We start from the raw sequence: 24591 nt of genomic DNA, 5'->3' as shown, positions 1-24591 counted from the left end.
AACAGTGTTTGGTTGATGTGTGCTTTCTGGAGGTCATGTGAAGTGCGGCCTCCACAAAGCATACACCAAACCTTGTGGAATGCTGGACACTTGGCAGTAATCAGGCATTGAAAATCAGTGCGTGACAGAGTATCCGCCAGAGTGAGTACCTTATTGATACCAAAGGTATTTAAAAGAACTTTATTCCTGTTCAATGCTGCCACATGTACTTTAAGCAATATCCGTGCAACAATACTAGATACAGAAGTCAGGAGCTCAAATGTTCAACTCTTAGCAAAAAAAGAAAACGAAAATAAACCAAGCTGTTTAGTAATTTAGTTCTTGCCAATAGTACCGCAACATTATGTGGCACTGAAACCACACAAACAAAAGTATACACACCTCCTGGTTGGCCTTCCGGCAAAGGAAACCCAATGTGAAGACTCCAAGCAGAGGTCCGCCCACCACTCCAAAAATCATGAAGGATGCCTGAAGGACACCACCCAGCTGCTCCACCAGCCCAGTCAGCAGCACACAAAGAATGCCAAAGAACAAAGCTGCAAAAGTTCCATACAGAGAGAAAAATAGATGACAATGAGTAAAAGAAACATACCCTAATGAAGGTGAGGATCAGCCCCAGTATACATGTCCTAGCCTACTGAAGCTAGCTCTGAGAAGAACAATGCTTCATTGAGTTATTGTTCTTACGTGCAATGCGATCAGACTTGTCAATGGTGATAGTGAAATGCAAGAAAGATTTTAACCCTTTCACGGGTGGTGGGCAGTACATTTCTTAGCTGCTGCATGTTCACAACATGCCTGTAGGAGGCATTCTTCACATCTACAATACAGCTGAACGGGGCACGTGAAAATATTTTTTTGTGGCGAAATCAGCCCCAAAACACTCTCAGATTGGACTACAAAGTGGAAAAACTTCATTTATTTATAAAGGTATCGGTCAGCTGCTTCTGTTTATATTTTTTTTTTGTCATTAGTGCCATGATGCGATTTTCATGCCATATCGATTCATGTAAAATATTTTACTGAAGCAAACCAGTGCGGACTTATGGATTTGCACAGATGGTGGGCGATATGCTGATTTTATTGTTAATTACATTTTTAAATCCAGCCTCCCTTACAAAGAATTTCAATGAAGTGAAAACGTGCCCCGAAAATGCTTTTGTGGCGAGAAATTTGTTCCATTCGTTTCTATGGCAAGCTGATGGGAAATGGGAAATATTTCCGTGAAGCGAAAATTTCGTGGAATGTTCGCTGTATTCTGGACCCATCATTAGCGCATTGACTGTGATGTAGATTCACTGAAAAAAATATGATCAGGTATTTGTGACGCTACTGCACAATTTTCTGCCGTAAGAGGTGATGCTTTGACCTTTGAGAGGCTTCCATCAGCCCAAGCAACCTTGCTGTTGCAGGTCGGCTCTTTTCAGCTCTTCCATTGCACCCCTGCGTGCCCTCCTTCACAGTCAAACCTTCTTCCACTATTTAGTTTTCCCCAGCCCCTCGTATACCGTAGGTATTTGGCCACAACTGTAGCGAAGCGAGCTACTCCCGAAAATGGCGCTGCTTTGAGCAACAAGTTTTCGCGGTGTGCTACAGTGTTGCCCAACTGTCGGAAGGCAAGTTGGTGGCAGCTGTTGGCAGGTGACAATGGCATGTTTATGAAAAGTTCGTGTTGGCGCGGGGTGACAGGATCGTCAAAATGACCCAAACATTTTTGCGGACGCAGTTGACCAACTGCTTCCGCAGTGACTCCGCCATCACTGCAAACAGAGCAGACGAAGCGCCTACTCGTTGACGTCACGAATTTTTGGTCCATGTGACCTCTTAATGTTATACCTTCTGTTTTTTGACATTAAGCAAAAACCTGGCAACTAGGAGCCAAAACCGAAATTGCTGCGTATTAAAAATATGATAATAAATTACAGAATGCAATTTCGTGCTTCTAATGCCGTGCTCTATGCTTACAGAATTGCTATGCACTATTTACAACTCACAAGTATAGCACAAAAATTTCGTGTCCCTACCCCTTTAAAAAGTACCCCTTATCTGATTGATGCAGTAGCATTAAAGGCCTCGTCCTGCAGACAATTTGGAGCCAGCGTTGCTGGTGGTGAGCAAAAAAATAATGGGCCCATACGACTCTGTCAGGTGATTTGTTGGTGGGCTATGAGAGGTAACGAGACAGCATATAATCAAGTCCGGAGGAACTACCAACTCGTGCGGCTCATTTGGTGTAGAAGGGCAGGATAGGAGTCGACCTTCCAGGAGCCTTTGATCTTGAACAGGCATGCCACTAATAGGCCGTGCAGGCACATTCGCTATATCTGTCGGGTAGTCCTTCACACAGTGTGGTGGCTTACGACTGTATGTGCGAGATAAAAAAGGCACCAATTAAGGGGTTATTAATTAAGCAAGCAGCAGGGTGCATGTATTCAAACAAGAATTCACAAGTAGAGTTGTAGATGGGAGCCATTAACAGTCGCATTATATCCATAAAACTTTGGAGCTTACAAAATCCATTATCAGTGAGAGCACATTCTTTGAACCTGGTAGTTATCATACAGGCCGGGCTCAATTTGCTTTAAATCTTTTTTTAACGTTCCCAATATACCAGCTGTGAGGTGTCTGGTGGTTACGAGGGTAGCAGGGCGGTGGCTTGGGGTCGAGGCTACGTGCGTGTGGAGAGAGCGGAAGAAGGCGTCGGGACAACGGAAGAAGCATGTGTGACGTGTGGTGCGGTGTTTGAACTGAGCCGTTGGTCAGCGGAACGACTTATGACTGTGGGACTGATGTGTTGCGGCACAGACGTATTTTTCATTTGAAGCAATAAACCTAGTTTTAACCCCAAGGTATAATGTAAAAACAAGTCTTTTTATCATCAATTTTAACAATCTTGCCTGCATGAGCACGAAACGAGAGGCCCTTGTTTACAGCATGAAGCTCTTCAGGGAGATAACTAAAATTCTGCTACTTTGGTTCGTGTTTGGCTCAGTTTGTGGGTTTATCGTCCCAAGGCGACTCAGGTTATGCGAGACGCCTAGTGGAGGACTCCAAAAATTTCGACCTGCTGGTGTTCTTTAACGTGCAACGACATTGCACAGCACACGAGTGCTTTGCTTTTCGCCTCTATCGAAAAGCGGCTACCGAGGCCGGTATTCGATCCCGCAACTTTCGGCACAGTAATCGAGCGCCTAACCACAGCGTCACCCCAGCTCACATGCACACATGTGAGAAGGTGTCCAACAAAAAGTTTTGTGCAGAATTTCAATCATGGTGTTAAATCAAAATGAACTTCAATACCAGCATTGCATACTCAAGTTGCCTTCACTAGCAATTTTGTTTCACGAATAAGTCGGTCGAAGAAAACCTTTCATAAGTCAGCTTCAGGAAATGATGACCTGCATGACAGACTCTCGAAACAAAAACAGAAGTGCCGACGGGACCAAGCAGACATTTTGTGGCCATGGAGACAGTCCTTCGTATCTGCATTGTTGTGCTGCTCTGGTTTCTAATAAAAGGCATTCGCAACTTCATTAGATCCTCAGCATCCTCAATGAGGAGCAGAAATGAAAACCCCATCATCTACCTCCAATAATGAAATAACAAACTTCACGTTCTCTCGAATGCGGCCAAATTCAGGATTTGAAAGACTAATTTCACAGCCAACAGACGCTCATGTTAAAATGGCAGCCACACAGGCAGCCTGAAAAAAAAAAGCTCACCGAGAAGCTTCAGAATGAGCGATGCATGCTTGTCGTAGGTCTTCTGGGAAATGCAAAAGGGCCGCACAAAGTCCTCCAGCAGGACAGCTGCCAGGGAGTTCACAGCTGAGGAGACTGTGCTCAAGGCACCACTGAATATGCCAGCCACAAAGAGCCCCGGCAGTCCTTGGACACTGCCCAGGTATAGCATCACAAAGTAAGGCAGCACCTGGAGGCAAGAAGTGGCAATGCAAGCCACTTTGCATGATAAGCTTACCAATTACAAGGAAAAAGAACTGGTGCTATGAACCAGATAAAAAATAATCAGACAGCTGAGCAGAACTGCCACGCGTTCAGTCACCACTCAAATGTTGCAGCTGGATTTCTTTGCTGTCAAGGCACATCACAGGCTACTGCTCCAACAGTTTAAAAAAGCCCTTGGAAGAGTGCCATAACACTATAAATCTTAGCAGTTGATGATTAATCACAAGTTCAAATCCCATAGATTCGCTTAATATTAAGTTTTTTTCGTTTCTTTCGAACAAGTCTTTTTCTGGGGCAGATTTCATTGTGAGTGAAACCGTGAGTGTTTCACCGTGAGTGAAACAGTTGCTGCTTTGCACACAGCTATGCAGACAAGAGCAAAGAAAAAAAAGGGGGGAGGGGGCAGAAGTAGTGGCCTAGTGCTAGTATCTGTCAGAGTGTTTCACAAGCCTGGGCTCTGTGTAGTGGTGTGGGATACCCGTATGCCACTGCACCCACTTTAGTGTACAGAACAAAGGGCATTGGAGAAGCAGCAACTGAGCATGGGGCAGTGTATGGAGGCAACGGTGTCACGATGGGGAGGTAGAAGGCAAAAAAAGTGATATGTACTTCTTCCCACAATCAAGCATAGTGTGTCAGTATTAAGGAAGAAGTTGCTAGCTACGAGTGGCGGCGCACGGCAAGGCAACATCATTACAGGAGACAGTTGTAACCGCAGTTTTTCCTTTCTTCCTTCAGTGGAATTAAAGCAAGGCAATATGAACAGATGAACTTTACTCAAACTTTTTTTTCTAAACGATGTTTATTGCCTCAGGGCATCAGTTGGGTATGAGATGAAGAATGAAGAAATGACTAAATGAATGAAAAAAGGTTGGTCGATTTTGTGAAATCCAGGAGTGAGTGATGATGTGCTCCCTGTGACCAGGCGATATACGAGGCAGGATTGCTTGCTGATAGGCCATCTATCGTCAGGTGCCGGGTAAAAAAATAAAATAAAAATAAATACAAACAACCGCCACTCAATTTTTCTTCCGCACCAACGCTATTTATTATTCAGGTTAAGTTTGATGCTTAAGACTGCATAGAATCATACTGAATGAACTACAGCACAGGGACAAAGCTTTCGTGCTATCTAGGTGGCATATATCAGCACCAAAACAGAGACGTAGACTCTGCCGCTGTCATGCCTCCACTTGAAAGGCTAGGTTGGGTTAAGTAAGAGCTCTATTCAATCAGCCTTTGTTCCAATTTATTTCTTTTATTTTTCTCCTTGTTCGCACTGGTGGTTCATGTTAATGCAGGACCCCACGTATGCTTAAAAGCTGCCTCTTACAAATGTTATACCTCGTTTGAAAAAGGTGCAGTCACCCAGCTGAAGCTTCGCGTAATAAACGCCATTATGTTTAGCATTTTTTTTGGCGGTATATATGTGTGTGTAATAAGTACAGTGTACAACTTTCATTAGAAAACTGCAGTGTAGAGATCATGAAACAGGCAGTGCCAGAGCGCAAGAAGAAGAGTATAGTTACAAAAAAAAAAAAAAAAAGAAGCTCTGGCATCCACTCACAACATCATAATACAGCGCACATTTTAGACAAGCTCAAGATAAGTAGACAAGAAAATGACAACCTGTCGCAGCCATTAGGAGAGCAAACTCGAGACGTACCTGATCAGTTTTGGTTATCTTGCCAGACTGCAGGGGATCACAGTGCCTGAAGTTTGCGTACATCACAATACCCGCAAAGCTTGTGACCAGACTGAGTGCTGACACTATGGGCCAGTTCAGGAAAAGGGCTCTGAAGCAAGGGTTTGGAAATCAAGGAGACATCAATCACATTGCTGGTGCAGAGCTGGCTGGCCTCTCAAATATGAAAGCAACCATCACAAAAGTGCACATGGCATGAGACGAATGGCTTAATAAAGGGACCGAGATTCGTTCTGACCTCCTGGAGTGCATTTAATGTGCCGCAACATTGCAAGATACAGAGGCATTTTTGCATCTCGCACAGCCACTGGGCCACTGTGGCATGCAGAATGACAAAAGTCCAACTTCAGAACCAGTCCGTAGCCCTCCCCTACGGCTCCTCTTTCTCGCTTTCCACTTTAACTCTAACCTTCCTTCCTCCCACCATGGCGCGGTTCAGGTGTCCACAGAACAAATGTGATACATACTGCGCCTTTCCTTTCCTGCGAACCAATTATTATTATTATTATTACTATTATTATTATTGCAGGTATTGCTTTGTGCATGGTTGTATGCGTGCCTTGCTGGTAGGGCTATAGAGACAGTGTAATAAGTGCTTCAGCACTGCTTGAACTATTTTCTGCACAGTAAAGAATTGGAGCATGTTCGTCTGCCAGCGCTTCCCATTTTCACCTGCCGAGAGTAGCACGCTCGGCCAACTCCTCCATAAATGTCGCGCAAAGTAAACATTCTTTATTGTTGCACACACGCAACAATTTACATTAAATAATATAGGAAATAAGAATTAATGAAAACAATGGCACAATCAGGCAGAGTACTAGTGACTACTTGCTAAATGAAATTCAAAACAGATGAAATCGTGCTTAGCAAAAGCTATGTCATCAGGACTGCATGAATGTTCGGACCTTTAGAATATCGAAGTGAATATGCAGTATTTAATTTGGACTTTGAAGACAAGATTGAGCAGAAAATTCAATATATACTATCAAACTTTGCGCTTTTCCTAACGACACTCTACCATCACGTTTCAAGCGCAGAGCCAACCGGCTGTGAAGTCTTGGGCATCTACTGTCAGTGCTCACGCTATAAAACTACTTCATGTGAACGTCGAGTCCGATCGAAAGCGACCATCGGTCTGGCATGCTTTTTTTCCGTGAAACTGCTATTACGCGAAGAAGTTGGGGCTAATGCCTTGGCTTCTGTGCGGCGAAGCCAGCCTTGCTCATTGAAGGCTTGCGGCAGCTCTCATATAGCCTGCTTTGCTGCTGGAGAAGACAAAGAAATCAACTGCACTTTAGTTTAACCAAGGTATTGTTAAATTTATAATGTATCTACAGAGCGGCTTTTCTCAAAACACCACCCGCGACGACTTTGATATGAACCCCAACGGCACTTGTGCCATGTGGTGCGAGACATGAGGTGCGAGCACCGTAAGCTTCGAGGCTCCGATCTGTCCCTACCAAGTATTTGGAACAAGCGCTTGCTCTCACTAAGTGCCACGAGGAGAGGTGCCCTGTGTGCCGCCCTTTTCGATGCCAGGCTCGAGGTGACGCTTGGTTGCCGCACCCACGGTCAACAGTGGGCTGCTAGTATGCCAATAAGTAGTCCTTCGGTGCAGGAAATGTGCGGGCAGCGTAGATATATACCATATTCATGCTTCTGGGTTAGAGAGGAGCTCATTTGTTGACATGTCTTATACATTGAATTACCAATATATCGAACTTATTTTGCGGTCCTCTTCGAGTTCTATTGTCTAGGATTGACTGTACTTTCAAGTTCTCAAATTCAGGAAAAAAACTTTTGGAGGAAGCACTCAACTGTGTTATGTTCACCCTCACTGCCCCATAATAGCATTGCTCTGGACACCCAAAACTCTGCCTAATGACGGCTGCATTGTTCAGCCAGCATGTATGAGCCTATGTGATGGGACAAACACGAGATGTAAAAACAAGCACATCATGGTGGAAACTGCGCTGCATTTGCTGCACGGAAGGCCTGAAAGATGAAGATGCCGAAAAAGATACCGGGTCCAGAACTAGTACTACCATAATTGAGGCAAGCACTCTGTCGGCATTGTCTCTCATAATGCAATGTCACTGGAAACCAACATCGAAGAAGGCAACAGCTTACTTTTTACACCCTTGGACAGTTCAAGATAAAGGACATATAAAAACACCAGTTAACATTGTTAAGTATCGCGATGCGAAAACCAGCACTGTGGAGCGTTTTGATGTGGGTGTACTGTCCTCGCTGCGCAGAGAACCCTCATTTTCTTGCGCTCATAGTCCTGGAATAAAGGCACACGTCCCCCACCCTTCTCAGCTACCCTATCATAAAGTCGTTTAGATTAAAGCATTTGCCTCAGACGAATGCAATTTAAGCCTGCTTTCCAAAAATGGTGCTACAGTGAAATGTTGCAAGGTTGGTTCACACAAGGAAGCATGCCAGAGATTGTGGGTACCATATCCCTTGATTGGTTTGGCCACATAACGCAGCCTGCATGCCACTTTCAGCAAGTGTGCGGTGCCGTTTCTGACATCTTTCGACTTTCACACAACAGACAATTCAGGCCAAAGCTTCCTTTCTAGCAGTGCTACGAAAGTGCAATCGTGTGTGCAGTGCAGTCACACGATAGTGTGCAACGCATCTGAAATTTCAATCACACTTGCACACTCAACTCTGTGGCATGCATGACACGGTGGCACACAAGTTTAGACCATATAAATAATGCCCAAAAATATGTCACCACCTTTTATATTTAAAACCAGCAACACGTAAAGAATCGCATGCTAAGGGTTTGAGACTATGATACTTACTTTATTTCAGTTTGCTGTTGTTTGAACATTACGTATTGCATGTTCTAAAAAAATTCTATTCTGAAGCGGAAGCTTCACTATGCCAGCCAGCTCGAGCCTTCAGCGTCGGTGTCGGTGGGTGCCTGAAAGAGCACCAACTCGGGTCTCTCCTTTCATGCGGGAGGGTGACATTAGAATCAGCCTGCCATGACATTTGAGTTCACGTTACCCCTAGGCCACGCAGGCACGTTCATACGGCTTGGTTACAGCCGAGCTTTATATGTGGGCTGGTAGCCTACGCTATCGCGTCATACCCTTAAAGGCGGAGCTTAAGTGTCCCCCATAATTCTGAAGCGGAAGCTACACGAAACCACTGCTTAACTGTGCATTTGATCACAAGTTCGGCCACAGGTGTAGCCAGGCAAAAGAAGCTTCCACTTCCATCCGGGTTTAACCAGAGCTTACCTACAGCTAATTTTTATTTCAACACCTCAAGTCCGGATGTGGGCCTAAACTTTTGAACTGTTGCATCAATTTCGATATAATTTTCAGGGCCGTCTTATCTTCGTCTGGTTAAAATACTATATTATAAGTTGCATTACCTTAGCACAAATAGAAAAAAATGTAGCTGTCATAATGAGTAAGTAAGCGTGTCAACTTAGAAAAACTATCATTTCAAAAATCATGAAGGTACTGTTAGTGCTTAGATAACTTTTAGGTAGTTTAGTGTGCAGGATAAAGCCTATTGCGGTCTCTTCATGACACATTTGTAAATATTTAGACACTTTAAAATAACTTAATTTTTTCTGTCAGCACTGCATGTCACATATTTGATAATTTTTTTCTTAGATAATAATAAGGAATCCAAAAAGTACCTTATCTTTTTCTCAACAGAATTTTAATCCAGAAACCTCCTTGAAAGTAGTCCTTGGCGAAATAATTTGGAAATGGTAGTTTTCCTAGTGGTTGTGTTCCTTGCAAAAAGTGCAAACTGAGAAAAATGAGTTCAAAGAACATGCTTTTCAAATTTAGGGCCTAAATTAATAAACCAAAGTTGTGTGGTGCATATGTTGGGCCGTCCTTTTCAATGCGACGTTGCTCTCTCTCTCTCTCTCTCTTTTTTTTTTTCTTTTTAGCTTTGCAGGCATTCAGTGCCTTTGTCTCCGCTCGAGAAACGCTCTCCTTGGTTGCTTGCTGCGCGTGCCTCTTCGTCTATGCTCCATATTCTATCTTCAGCTTGTCGGGCACTTTTGTTGGCTAGGCTCCCAGTGGAGCGAAAACAGTGTTCGAGGGCTACCTGCAGCGTTTTAGTCAATCCAAGCTCTTATTTCGGCTTACCAGCCAATCCGTGGTTACAAAGGCCCAAAATTAGCCTTTTCTTTCTGTTTTTCTTTTTAGCTGCCTATTGTACTCTTGACAGTAGGTCTTTTTTGGTTAGTGAGCACAAAAAACCAACATTCTAACTTGGGGATACACTGCGCATTCAATTTCTTGCCCGTTATAGGTTTGCATCTTGAAATGAGCGTTCATAGGCACTTTCAGTGGTGAGTGAACCCATGTCGGAAATAAATCAATTTTAATTTTTCTACTGCACAGGTGAGAACCGAACTTATCACAGGTTTCTTTAATAAGCACAATCAAAAACAACAAAAATTTTGAAACATGTTTTCTTTTTGGTGAAAACTGATTTTAGTCCTGCATCCCTCACTAAAAAATACTGCAAATGTCTTTCAGCAAATGCTAATGAACCGCCTCTTATTTTTACTGCTACATTTCCACTCACAAATTTGCTATTCCCACATGCCTAATACTAATCGTGCATAGATAGATGCTTTGCACATTTAAACTGACGGTGTGTATGTATCCTCATGTTAAAAAGTCTATGATGGCCATGCTCAGAGACTCGATGGGAATATACGAGCAGGTGTCAATGCAGTCTACTTAGGTTCTTACCGACTCATAAAGAGACATCTGGGTTTTCAGATACTTCCACTGTAGACTACACATACTGCTGTAACACTGGATTCCACACATAGGTTTTATCGCCTCCTACAACGTGCTACATAGCCAGTCTCACAGTCTCTCACACATGTAATCATTGGCATACAAGCCACATTCTTGCATTAGCACGCCATGCAAGTGTGCCTGCATGCCCTAGGAGTAACGCTCGACTCGGGATCAAAGACACCCCGGAGGCTCGATTGGATTCTTGGCCTGCCATTTCGAACTAGCAGCCAAAGTTGGCAGCTCCTGCCGCGTCATATGGTCTCGTGAACTCCAACAACCTTCTGGCCGATCAGTGCACCGCCATGTCACCTGCCAACTACCACCCGCAGGGCTTCCTTCACCTCACGCATACTCTTCATACTACTACTACTCCGTCCTGGTATGGAGCCTCGGACGCTACCACATTAAAACAGCGAAATGCATTTTGTGAGGGGTGAAATACAGATGAAATTCCTAGAATAAATGCCCAAAACATACGTCTGTGCTTTCTTGAGGGTGCTGACAGTCATTAGCCTCTGAACCTGAGCTTGGTTCACACCATAGAGGGACACATACACAAAGATGCCCCCTACAGCCAGCGTCCACACAGTGTGCCGTACCGTTGGGTCTGGGTCAAAACTGAAAAGAAAAAGAAAAGAAGATGACTAAAAAAATGTAGTCATAGTGCCACACTGCGCCCTTATCTTTAAATATAGCCACTAGCGTAGTGGAGACTTTTCTTTAGCTACCAGACCTTAAATCTGAATAAACAATAGGAGAGCAAGCCACCACAGTGAGACAAGCTAAACATAAAGCATATGATCAGCATCTATCGAAATACCAGAATGTCGTCTCCAAAGCTGTGGACTATGAAATCGGAATTGCAAAACCGTCAGAGTACAAATGCAGTTCATTCAAATCTAAAGATACGACTCCTTCAACAAAGAAATCAACTCCCGCATTTGCACCTGCAAGGAACTCGATACACATGTCCTTCTACAGATCTTAAAAACCAGGAGAGGACAATATTTGAAGTTTAAAACAGTTTGCATGCAAATACTGCCAATTTACTTTGCATCTGACTTTTGTGATTCTGAAAGGTCAAACCTCCTAAACTTTCATAAATTCAGAATTTATTGTTGATCTGAACTCGCAAGAAAAACCTTGCGACATTTCCAAACAGCGCCTTATACCTACCACAGAGGCGACCTTGCTCTTTCTTCAATTAAGTCACAGCCAGCCCGCAGTAAAAGCTTGCACGAGGTAACGCTAGGTTCTGCATAAAATTTATATGCTGACAGCCATTGAAAGCTGCTGCGGGACTTTATGTGGCTTTTGCTGGGCCAGATGACAAATGGCTATAAACACGAGTGACCGTGATCCTCCCATTTTAGATTGCTTTGATAAGACACAGCACATGCAGAGGCGGCCAAACTTGTGGAGGAAGGTGCAATAATGCGGCATGCCCCCACTGCTGGGGTTGTTTCACTGTGATCACTCTGAACACAGAAATTGTGCATCTTAAGTCACAATGGACAAAAACAAAAAACATGCAACAGCGCCATTCTGTTTTTGTGCCTTCAGTTCCTAATGACTTCTGGTCCAAAAAAGGAGACGCAGTCTGGCAAAATGACACTCAAAGGCTAAGCGGACTGTCAGTGTTGGTGAACACTGCGTTTGGGGCAGCATTCCACAGCCAGTGCTTGCGTCATGGGAGAGTGTGGAACAGACAATACCACTTGCATTGCACTGCTGATGTTTGGGCCCTTTTAGTAAGCAATCTTGTTCCATTTTGACAGCAGTGCCTTGTCTCTCTGATCAACTGATCTGGTAAACATCCACTGGCGTCCCTCCTCAAGCAATGAGATAACTATTGCCCTTGTAATACCACAAGAAAGCATTTGGTTAGCTGCTTATTCGTGTAAGCATTATGTCAATCTGTGATAGTAGACTTTCTTTTTCTCTGAATACAACCTGTTACCTAAAAAACTGCAGAAAGTACAAAATCAACATTTAAAATCATTCAAAAGTATTACATTTGTACCTAAATTCTATTATTTGTATTGGATTGCCACTAGCAATGAAATTGACCTTAACTATACTTATAATGCACATAACCAAGCAGTTTCCTTGCTCTAGATAGGCTATCAATAAAAGAAAAAAGGCTACCAAGAGTAGTTCATTCTCTTTTTGTAGAGCGGTAAGACAGCGCGCAACACTGAAAGGTTGTGATCTTCCATTAGCAAGCACTTCTTGCTTTTCTCACAATCCTGAACTGCATTAAATTCTGGTGGATTCTGCTAACTGAAACAACATGCTGACTTTCAGCAGTTTAGTTCAAAATTAGAAAGGCCCATTCAACTAGTGTAGAGACTATTCCTCTGAAAAAAAAAAAAAAAAAAAAAAGAATAATTAACATCAAGTATTAGACAGGCTATAATATAGTAGTTATTCAGACCATGCAGCTGGAGCCCCTTACTTTGGGAAAATTGAAAAAAAAAAAAAAAAAATTAGTGGCCGATCAATTGCACTGATTTTGAGGAAATGTGGTAATTTATGTTTCACTCATCAATTTATTCCAATTCTGATTCTATTCCAGTTTCGATTTTATTCCTATTCTGTTTCTATTTGTAGCAACTTCGTTCAGTCATTTTTGCAGAGTCATCTTTTACCTCTACAAAGACTTTCTTAGTCAGGCTTCTCAGCCTGCTATCCACCTGCCAACTGTGGTAAGCAGAGGCTTTACATAGAAGCGGACTCCGTCGATGTTGGAATTATTTATTGCTCTTAGCCCCTAATGTTATTGCATTAAAAAAAAATGGAAGGCTCTGTGGGGCAATAGTCAGCACACAATTTTTATAAATAACTCTATTTCTCTTGACAGCACCTCTCCTTTTTTCATTTAAAACAAACAAAATTTTAAAGCATCAAGCAGTTCAAAGCAAGCATGGCTAAACTACTGTTACAATAAACAAACCATGCAGTAAGCTCACTTTAAAAATTCTATTCTCCCTCCAGCCCATGCCTCGTTCCAGACATTGTAGACGCCACCCATGTTGTATGTGCCAACACCAACAACAGCAAACATGGACAGAAACATGAGTATTGACTGGAAAAGATCTGTCCACAGAACAGCCTTCATTCCACCCTGAGGAAAAAAGAAAGGAAGCAACATACTATGTAAGGCACAAAGGTGTACTTATATGCATAAATGACCTTCCAAAATAATGGTATGAAAAAGAACTGAACAAGGGTAAATGGGGTACGCCTCAGTTCGCAGATGAGCCAACGTTTCGACAAGTGGACTTGTCTTCGTCTGGGCAAACCATCTTCTTCCTTTCGTTCCAAAATCATGCAATACTCATGTACAAGTAAATAACTAATGCGCTACAAAGACTTAAATAACGAGCTGTCATAACATTTCAAGCAACAGAGTTTCATGTGGACATGAACTCATTATTAGTAGACTGCATATTACTGTTCTCGGTATACTATGCCTGTAATTTTTTATGTTTTACTGTTTACAAAATGCAAGTCAAGCTAGTGCACATTACTCTATGACACCAACACTTAAACAAGCGAAAAGCCCATGTGGAACATCTCAAAGCAACTGCGGCTAAGAGGAAAGTCATAATGGAAGGCTGCAGATAATTTCGACCACCTTGGGGTTTTTAAGTGCACCACCATCACACACCATACCAGGGCGCTGCATTCTGCCTCCATTCGAGGCACAGCCACTATGGCAAGAACTGAACCTGGTTTCCCCGCTCAGTAGCCAAGTACACTGACCTCGAGCAATTGCGATACTTGCCCTTAGCCCAGTGGTTTCATTTTAACAGTCCCAGGGATCAACTCCCTAGGCCTGTTAAAGCAAGTTTGCGTTAATGCGATCTGGCACACTGATTTATGCTCAACTTACAAGGAGCTAGGGTGCCTGACAACTGCTTTTGCCTACACTACATTAATTTATTCCCAAGTCAGGTGGGTGGGCTGAAGGGCGCTTTTGGCGAGCATCCCTCAGTGTAAGTGCTATTCATGAAGAGTTACATAGGAACTTTCAAAAGCACAAGCTGCAAAGCCCACTCACCTCTGGAGTTTAGCAAGCTCAGTTCATTTAACCACTGTGACTGTGCCTGAGGCTCCAATTACAAATCTAAATTTAATATAACAGTGTTAAAAAAGGTACCACAACATTTTACTGCTAAAAGGTGCTGTTGCAAGGCACAAAGAATAACTCATTATCTTGCTCGTCCCTTTACTCAATGTGCCACAACTCCTGTACCCAATATTAAAAGAAAACTTGCACTAGTGCACTCATACAAGAACACTTTTTGGTAGCCCTTTACGAAAAACTCATGCAGCTTGAAACCATGTGAATTCGGTCAAATAATTCCAGCATGCATCCATTTAACCAAATGTCACTGATATCAACTACAAAAAAATATCTTTTTTCACCACAGAGCACTACACTGCCAAAGAGACACTTCAAAGAGAACTACATTTCCTCAAAGCGACACTAATTCATCCACCTGACCGGGCCTAAGTGCATTCTAGCACAGCAATAAAAAAACTAATACCCGCGTCCGCCCTAGCTGAACAACTCAGACAGTATTTAAGATAAGATAAGAGATCCCTCATGTAATGCCCCATACTAGGGGCCTTTGAGGTATCAAATAAATAAATAAGGTCTTTCCTCCTTTTTTTTTCTTTACAAGAACAATGATTGGGTAACACAACGGCAGCAAAGATAAATCTAAGGCATGTTTGTGTGTGGCTGACCTTATCAAATGTTCAGCCAGGCCACTGTTCAGTCGCTATGCTAAGGAAGCAATGTGAAGACAAAGAAAAGGAAAAAGGCATCACACAAAAGATGCACACAGAGGATATTGCGAATTGCGTCAAGCTGTGACGTCTCCTTGAAATCGTAACAACTGAAGTATTTGCCTGTACAACAGCCCGTCCGCAAAGCCATAAGAGCATACTCACAATGGTGCAATAAAATGTGCAGACCAGACCCACAGAGATAATGGAAAGCCATTTGGATATTCCAGTGACAGCACTCAGGGCCACAGCTGGGGCATAAAGCACAACAGCCATGTACAGCACCTGTGGAAGGTGGGCACACACTTCCTTAGAAGGGTGTCAAGGACTGAACCCAAGTTCACATGCTACCCACATCTTTTTTTTTCCAGTGTTCAGCAGCTAAAAACCTCTCTGCATTCTATTACAGCCTTCATGAAAACCAACTTTCAAAGATCTGATTACAAAAAGACAAGAAAACTACGCAGATTTTTTACCAGCAGTGACTCGGCTCACTCAGCAGAGAAGCAACTCACAGTTTTACGTACTATGTAATCATCAATATTTGTTTCCAGCCTAATCGAACATCTGGTAACACCAGTGAACAAAAAAAAATATATATATATATGCAAAATACACAACATATGAGACTAGTTTTATCTAAGCAACATCAGTAGCTGGCCACCACTATTATGTCAAATTTGGGAAAAAAATCTTCTGAAACAAGTATCCACATTGAACATATGGAAAACGACAAATGAATAACTGAATAACTGAATACGAGATCCCCATACATTCCAGACAAAGACTGTCAACGTCCAAAGCAATTTTGAAAATCTGCGAAATGGACTTTGGCCTCAGCCAAAATAAATAATTATAAATTATCAGGTCACCCTCTACAGATGCATGCAAATTTATTATACAGTCAAAGAGGTACGAATCAAAGCAGTGTCAAAAGCTCGAACCAATAAGCAGATGCATACAATGTTTGTCATCTTACCATTTGAATAATGAATGTAGCAGACATAGCAAGACGGGTTGCTCTTCCAAACCTTTTTTCGAGGTACTGCAAAAGAAAAAAAATATATATATAAATTAAGAATAAATGCAGTGGAGACAAGAACTGCAAAAGGTTATTAAAATGCAGGCAATGCCTTGTACAAGTATTCCTTGTCTTTTTACTACAAATGAACATCTGTTTGTCCCATTCCACATCAGCTGTTAGCAAATTCAACACAATAGAAAGCAACAGATAAATGTTATGCAATTACAGATAGATATTAGTGGAAACTCTGTCACATGAGTGCCCAGCTGTGGCAGCAAGTTTAACCCCTTAACCGTTTCAAACGAGCTGCGCTCGTCCTTGCCAAGCCGTCCCCAAACCGTTTTGGACGACTATAGCTCGTCCTCGCTGAATAGGCTCTTCCCTTCAGCGTTTCAGACGAGCAGCGCTCATTTGTGGCTTAGATGGCATTTTGCTCGACAGATGGCAGCACTGACCTGATAATTTGTTTTTTTTCTACCACATAAACATCTTTTTCGTATGGCAACATGGGTTTTAAAAATGGCATCCGGCGGAGGCGACGTGTGCATTGCTGGCCCGTCTTCTCGGAAACGACGCTTTTCTTCGTCGTCGTCATCATCTTCGAACGATGGTGATTCAGACACTGAAGTGTACATTGTTTCAGGGAGCGAGGACGACAGAGATGACTTTGTGCTGAGCAGTTCTTCCGTATTGCAAGAAATAATTAAGTTCAATATGCTAATTTGACTTCGTGTGTGCTTGAAAAAGTTTTTAAAGATCGAATGCATGCTTTTTATTGCAATAATAACCAAAATCAGGAATAAAAAAAATAAGCAGTTTTGTTCAAAAATTTGTTGATATAACAAAATGGTGAAGGGGTTAAAGAGCCCAGAAGTGAGCACAAAGGAATTTCAAACAGGTGCCAACATGTCCTGGACGCATGCACCTGACAATTACAAAACAAGGGCACTAACCAATCATGCACTGCTTGTGCTGTCTTTTCATTTCATAGACTTTAAAATTATTACAGTCACCTGTACTGGACACTATAAAGATGACAAATTTGAAATGGGCCTTCACAAATGCATGAGAGCCCTTCATGAGTGCTTCATGACAGTCCTCATGAAAGCATACGAAGGCACATGCCAAGAAAGCATCTTTGCGATCGTCTCATAGTCAGGTGATAAGCAGCAGCAACTCCAACAACTCCAAGACAGGAAGTAAAATAGCAGAGACAAAACAGCACTGATTTTGGCAACATTTCAGAGGCGTTGCATTGTATCGGACAGCATACGATGCACTTATAAATACATCAAATTTAAGTATTTATTTATTTACTTATACAGCAGGCCATAAACTGGCAAGAGCAGGAGGCACCAGTTTATGGCCATCTGTATGCTTGAAAATTGTTGGAAAATTCTGTTCATTAGCAAGACTGAAATCTGCACATAACTCTCGTGAACACCCTTCTAAAGACATATGAAAATGTGGCCAAACTAATGCGAAGTATTCCCATTTGAAGTTTTTTCGCTCGTTTATTTGAAGTAAGTATTAATGTGATGCAGAGGATCAGAGATTTTTTTACTGTCAAAGTGTGTTCCATATCATCATTACCCTGATTTAACAGCTCGCATCTGCTATATGCACATGAAGAATGACTTAGTGCTTAATTGAATGGAGCACGTTGTGCACAAAAATGGCATAAAATATTTCCTGGCATATTTGTAGTTAAAAGCATGCCGATTTCCATTACTTGGCATGGGAGACATCCATGAAGCTTTATGTGTCTTCTTATATGTGGGATTGTACAGCACTGTATGAATAAAGTTATCATACCAGCAAAGCTTCAAAGTTTAAACAGTTAGTGTAGAGAACCCTTTGTTGTTTTTTTCTTCTTTCTTTTCTTAAAATCTAAGCAAGAGGACCATAGTTTAGCAGCAGACTCATCTGGAAACTGTTCCTAACCAAGGTTCTGATTCCTTAAGATGCGCTGGAAAAGCAAGAAAAGAACTGGTTTCCAAGCCTGCTCCAGCATACGCAGAACTTGTAAGTCGCCCACCACACAAGCTAGTGATAAGTAAAGGCCCCTTGTCCTGCGTAGTGCTGGCTTTCCTCCTCACCTGTGAAAATGGTCTATAACCGTGCGTTCCTGTTAGACATCCCAGAAGAATCAGTTGTGAGGAGAGTAAAAAGTCAATAGGATAACCAGCCACAATCATGTGACCTTTGAAAAAAACACCACCACCTACCTCGTAGACGCTGACAACTTGAAGCTTGTAAAACACAGGCAGGAAGACATATGCAGCGATGGGTGTGCCAAAGATGTAGGCGATGTTGATGACCACAAACTGCGTGCCGTAGAAGTAATTCTCTGAGGGCACGCCCAGCAGTGTAACAGCCGACATAAAGCTCGCCATGAGCGAGAATGCCACAGGCACCACCGACATGTTTCTGTTGGCCACCAGATATTCACGTGCTGTCCGCTGTCGGTCTCCCGTGAAACGATAGTAGATGCCAATGAGTGACGACACCAACAGCATCACTGTGAACACTGCATAGTCTGCCACACCGAATGTGGCTCTCTGCTGTTGGTCCGCCATGCTGTCAGCTTCTTGTAGGTTTGATGATGTAAGGTGTCACCACTGCCTCAGCTGCCGCTTGTAGTGGCCGCCAGGCAGCCTTCAAAAAGGCCGAAGGAACAAAGTGAGCACAACTGTGCATTTGACAGACTCTGTGACAAACTTATATGCAACACCACAAAAAGACAGAACAACTATTATCAAGACACCAAACAGAAGTCAAAGGTCACCACATAGAATGGCAAACAATGCTCCAAAACATAGTCAGAAAAGTGATAAAGAACAAAAATATGCAAATATTATACGAAAATCGCCCTTGATTCAGCATTTTGATTCAGTCTATCAGAAACTGCCTCTACTTCTACATGACATGTGCCTGAAACATAATACAACCGCAAAAAAGCCCTACCTTAATCTCAAATGACAAAAGCACTCATGATGCGCTGCATCCGGCCTAAGAGAGCCCAATTTACTTAGTGCACAGTCATACAGACTGTCAGCTTTCTTTTCAACATGCCCAGAGAGAATTAAATCATTTGATATTGTCCACAAAAGCAAATATTTTTGCATTCAATTGCTGCTCTGAACCTTCACCAAAATGGCACATTACACATTTTATATCAGTTGGAAACTGCATTACATTTGTCTGTGAAAATTTATCCAACTACGATATATAAAAATTCCAAGTTTCTCGGCTAATTTAGGCACCACAATTGCGACTAAAGCCGCAAAGGGCACTGGGAAAACCTATAAACAAGAAAGAAAGTAACTTTAACCCGCCTATCGTTGCATGCAGACAGGCACACTGAAAGGACAAGTGAAAGTTACGTGGAGAGTTCCAAATCCTAGGATATTTCCAGGCAGCAACAACTGCTCATTTCCAAGCCGAATCCTAGAATATAATTTCGTGTCGGCAACGTGACTTTCAATATAGCATGCCTCGCTGATACTGTGCCTCCTGAACTGCCATAAGTCACAAAATACAAATCACTAATTGCGAAGTTAAACATCCCAGAGTGACACACAGACTATGAGGAACAACGTAATGAAAGCTTCAGAATAATCTACTGATATGAATCATCTTCAAAGGATTATTGCTGCAGGTAATTTTGAAAGTGGCACCCTTTCACATGTTTTGTAACTACTACAAAAGGCTTTTTTAGGCATGTTTAAAAACAATGAAATTTAGGCAAGCATACTGGAAAAAAAAAAAGCACAAGTCATGCACCTTTAACATGACAGCCCAAGCAAAAAGGCAGCTCTTTTAATTTATTAATGTTAAAGGAAACAGCAAAACGTGGCACCCTTCACTACATCCTGCACAAAAGTAGGATCCATTATCAAATTTATGGCATGACAGGCTCATCAATTACAGAGGGCAAATGTTCTTTTAGTATTTTCAAACTGCATTCAATCGCAATTAAAGTGACTATGCACAAACTAGTGACACCCTTACACTTACGAGAAGGAGTATGAAGAGACTGCTTAGAAAACAAGACTGCCATGGCATAGGAGGAAGAGACTAAGAACAATGATACCTGATATGCACATTTTCAAACACATAACAGGAAATCTGAACAAGCACTAAAGAACAGATATTGATGTCCAATACTTCTGCCCGTGAGAAATCCTCTATTGTCCTCAGCAATGGCATGTTCAACAAAATCACCTGTCGATGCCAATGCATGCGACCTTTGTTTCTTCCCTCAGAGCTCTCGTCATCATTAATGTTATCGCAGACCCCTTTTACGACTTCTTCCCACCAAGCAAGCAATCTGCACAGAGCCATTAAGAAGTCAATAAAGTGGAGCCACAGAGACCTCTGCAGAATTTTTGACGCACACATTCCTGGCTGATATAATGCAACATGATTGCATCTTCCCCTTCATCAGCTATATGAACCCCATTTAGTATTCTGTGAACATTCTTTAGTGTGGTGTATTCTTTCTCTGTTCACACAACAATCAAATGGAAGGACCTACCTTCCAATGCTACAAAAAAAAAATATTAAAAAATCATCCACTAACCCAGTATAATTTTATCTTTTAAATAGTTCCCCTCACTAGAGATATTAAATGTATAGATAAGCATATAAATAAAAATGTAGTAAGTTTTGCACAAATGTAAGTAACAAGTGCCCCATCATGTGAATGAAGCAGAACATTGCAAGCCATGGCTGCATTTCAGGTGCGCCATGCAGAATTACAATGCAACAGCTGAGGCTGTAGTAGCCATGGTAGGGCCATTTCAAGTAGCCCAGAGGACAACTTGCGGCAAGCCAACGAGTAAAGCCACATAAAAGTTTCTTCAAGTTGCACACCTACAATAGATCTGTTTTCCTGAGGCATTGCTGTCATTACACACTGATGACTGCATTAGAAAGGCTTCCACTACCATCACAGAAGAGAAGTTGGCCTCCCTAACACTTCAGAATCTCACATCCTTGCATGCACTGCGACTTGTACTCCTGTTAAGGTGTTCCGATTGAAATAGTTTTATTGGTTATTGCTGCAAAGATTGTGAAGGACGGCTCCCAAGGGAACCACATAGAAGGTGGATACCGTGTAAGGAGGTGCGTATGCACGCCTTAAAGTGAGGCATGGTATCAGGGGGATCTGAAACCCCGCCCTGGATGTAGGGACTACATGAATCTGAAGCAGGCAACCATTCTTTATTCTTCTTGTCCATGGTACTTGGAACATTTCTTCTTTACCATTTCGAAGTTTTCATAGTGAGTTTTAGCAAAAATCAATACCATGTTTTTTAACATGAAAGGAAGAAAAATAAAAAGTTGGCGACATCCCGCAAAGACTGGAACTGATGCATTCTGCGCACACGTCAACTCTTGCCGACTTCTCTGGTTTACGCCATATTATTAAGGCGCTCAGTGAGCAATTCGCCGTATCTTGCGCAACAGTTGGGAGGCTGAGCTTGTCGCCTGTCAAGTGTACAAGCCTTGTTCTTAAGTATTTTTGTTGACTTTCGTTCCGTTCGCTTGCAGGGCAATTATGTTTTCTTTACTAGTGTCCCCCGCTTGGTTGGCATTATGTATAAAGTATACTAGAACTGTAATTTCATCTACAATGTTTATTTGAAGAATATTTATTTGCAAAATTTTTATTTCTGTTTAAAAAGTTCCCATCTCACTAGCCCGCCTAAACTGTTCAGCAAGGCTACTTTTGCTCTCAATGTCAAGTGCGCTATAAGATGACGGTTTCGCAAATAATATTACAGCTGTTAAAGGCATCGCAACTTCGTTTCAGTGTGAGCTGTTTTATGTCAGATACAGTCGAGCACACTGACAGAGCATGGGAATCACTTTTTTCAGGTGTGCACAATAAACTCTGCAAACAGCCATGGCTAAAAATGATTTCTCCCCTTTGTAGCAAATAATGTGCAAAGCAGGTCGCCAGCTCCTTTCCCTCTGTCTTCCTTTCTTTCCTTCTCCACCTATGCTGGAATCAATAAAGGCCCCTCTCCAATGGAGCTAGGTTTTAAAAAGCACTGAGTGTATGGTGAAATAATCTGAATGTGTGATTATGGTGGTCACCACCGGAACCATTCGGACGGTGGTTACCATGAAAGGGAATGGGGGTATGGTGCCAGCACAACACTGCAACTATCTGAAGAGTTGATATGTTGGAAGGAGGAGGAGAGTTTGGCAAAAGTGGGGAAACGTGGCATGACATTTGTCTGCAAAGATACTGTGAAATGTGTTGCCCTCTGTTGCCACGACAGCCAGGTATATAGGTAGACCAAAAAGAGGTCACCAAAACTATACATACGTGAAACAAAAAACCTTAAAAGCTGTCACTGGACCTCACATCACGCAGCAGCAACCAACTGTCCTGCAAGTTTTTTTCTCATCTCAATCCTGTTGCAGTCAGCCGCAAGACATGTTTCTTTTTCTCTTCAGTGAAAGTCACAAACAATAGCTGTGCATTCAGCAGCTAGCAAAGGATTGTTAAAAATGGAGTTTCCTAGCACTATGAATTCACACAGCGAAGGCCAGTCCTACTAATACAGGCAGCTAATGGATCACATTACCACAATTTTTCCCTTAAGCTGAACAAGTCAACATTAGAATAAAAAAATACAGCTATAAGAATAGCTGGTGGCATAAATTAATGTTTTTCCATGAAGAGAATGTGCACTATAACACCACATAGTTTAATCAGTACAGGTGAAAAGATGCCAGATTCAGATTTATGAGCAAGAGAGATGATTGCCCTACTGGTGTGTAGCTGTGACCTGCCAAAGCAAGGACACAATATTACGCAGCTGCATGCGTGCCTCCTCCTCTACTTCTCTTCCTTCATGCAGCTGTTGCACTGTTCGCCACTTGCACTCCTAGACAGCTTGCTTATATTGTGCTCACTACAGCTCTATATACGTGCGACGCATGAACTGCGAGACTGCCGCAAATCAAGAAAAGGTTACTGGACTAAACTCTGCCACACTGCTGACTTTTGGAACTGTGCAATATGAGCCCAGTATCAGCCAGATCTATTCTATATAACACCATAGCTGTCATTAAGCTATCATTTCTCATGGTTACTTTAAATAACAGGTTGATGCTATTTAATATCACATTTAGGGCCTGATTAAGCTGTCATTTACAAGATTAATTTGAAATATTGAAATAAACTTCACAGAATAATGTTAAGGCTCTATCTTCAATCATCAGCAATATTTTTAGCATTCCAATGCAAGAAAATACAGCAGGAAAGTTGATCTAAGTTTAAACCCCCCAAAAATTATTTTGACACATTACTGAGTAGCATGCAGCTTTAAATTTAGAGCACATAACTTGTTGCAAGAAAACCCACATGTCCCAATAGAACCGTTTGGCGCGATAAAGAATTTTTTGATAGAATTATTACTGCATGTGTGTATGATGATATAGTGCTTTGTAATCCACTGAGTGAGGAACGACGATATAGATTTAATTCCGATTCAATTTCACAGCAATGTATTAGTTAAAGCGGAAGCTCTGTTTCCCCATGCCAAACCTGAAGGTCATCTGGCTCCAAACAATTCACCTCGAACTCTCAAACTGTGCAGCAAATTCATCGTCAAGTTCCAACTACAACACACTTTTGCACTGTGCAGTGAACATTGTTGTCTTCATGTAGTTTCACCTTTGCCGTTCCTTCATTTAACCTAGTAAATACACCATACACAGACACACACCATCTAGGTGAGTGCGGGCAAGGTCTGAGTGTAGTGTCAGCTGAAACCACTAGGTGGCGTGACAAGAAGAGGTGGCATTTCCACTGGTGCTAATGGCAGATACCATAGCCATGCCAGACAGGATGCGAGAGCATCGAATAATAAGAAGCCAGACCAGCCTATCACCGAGAAGTAAGCCAAGATCAAAAATGGAAGCAGCGGCTGCGATCAACGGCTTACACTCGTGAAACTTTTTTTTTCGCACTTTGTTACAGCTATCAATGAAATCAGTCGCACAAGCAGACAGTACGAATTGAACAAATAGAGCTGCATTATAGAAGGCTTACATATGTTATATGACTGCCACCATTGCATTTAATCGCTCTGTGGAAAGAGCCCATGGGAAATGCCATCTCACTGAGAACTGATGAGCAAAAAGAAAGGCAAATGGCCACAGCTTTGTCAGCTAAAACTCAAGCAACAGAGATGAAAAACCATTTCTAGCTTTTTAAGGCCTTTAATGGCTTATCGTTGTCATCAGCAAAAGTGTCACGCTTTTTCAGCG

General features: G+C 42.2%; 1 protein-coding gene across 5 annotated transcripts in view; it reads right to left on the bottom strand.

Annotated features, from left to right (window-relative positions):
- The window catches only part of LOC146198487 (putative sodium-dependent multivitamin transporter), a 58151-nt gene that overhangs the window by 16873 nt on the left and 16687 nt on the right, over nucleotides 1-24591 (bottom strand). For all 5 annotated transcript variants that reach the window (XR_014704994.1, XM_084593987.1, XM_084593988.1 and 2 more), the window contains exons 2-9: nucleotides 18525-18954; nucleotides 16252-16317; nucleotides 15438-15557; nucleotides 13445-13599; nucleotides 10950-11090; nucleotides 5632-5761; nucleotides 3723-3930; nucleotides 382-536 (exon numbers count right to left, since the gene is read on the bottom strand). Coding sequence is in view for 4 of the 5 variants with exons in the window: in XM_084593987.1 (XP_084450113.1) it covers nucleotides 382-536; nucleotides 3723-3930; nucleotides 5632-5761; nucleotides 10950-11090; nucleotides 13445-13599; nucleotides 15438-15557; nucleotides 16252-16317; nucleotides 18525-18875 (1326 nt within the window). In the remaining variant the exon portion in view is untranslated. The remainder of the gene's footprint in view (nucleotides 1-381; nucleotides 537-3722; nucleotides 3931-5631; nucleotides 5762-10949; nucleotides 11091-13444; nucleotides 13600-15437; nucleotides 15558-16251; nucleotides 16318-18524; nucleotides 18955-24591) is intronic.

The sequence above is a fragment of the Amblyomma maculatum genome, chromosome 2, assembly GCF_055883805.1.
Source record: "Amblyomma maculatum isolate TAMU_Amacu chromosome 2, ASM5588380v1, whole genome shotgun sequence".
In the NCBI taxonomy this organism is placed as follows: Eukaryota; Metazoa; Arthropoda; class Arachnida; order Ixodida; family Ixodidae; genus Amblyomma; species Amblyomma maculatum.
Note: the sequence above shows the minus strand (reverse complement) of the source record. Positions and strands in the feature narration are given on the sequence as shown.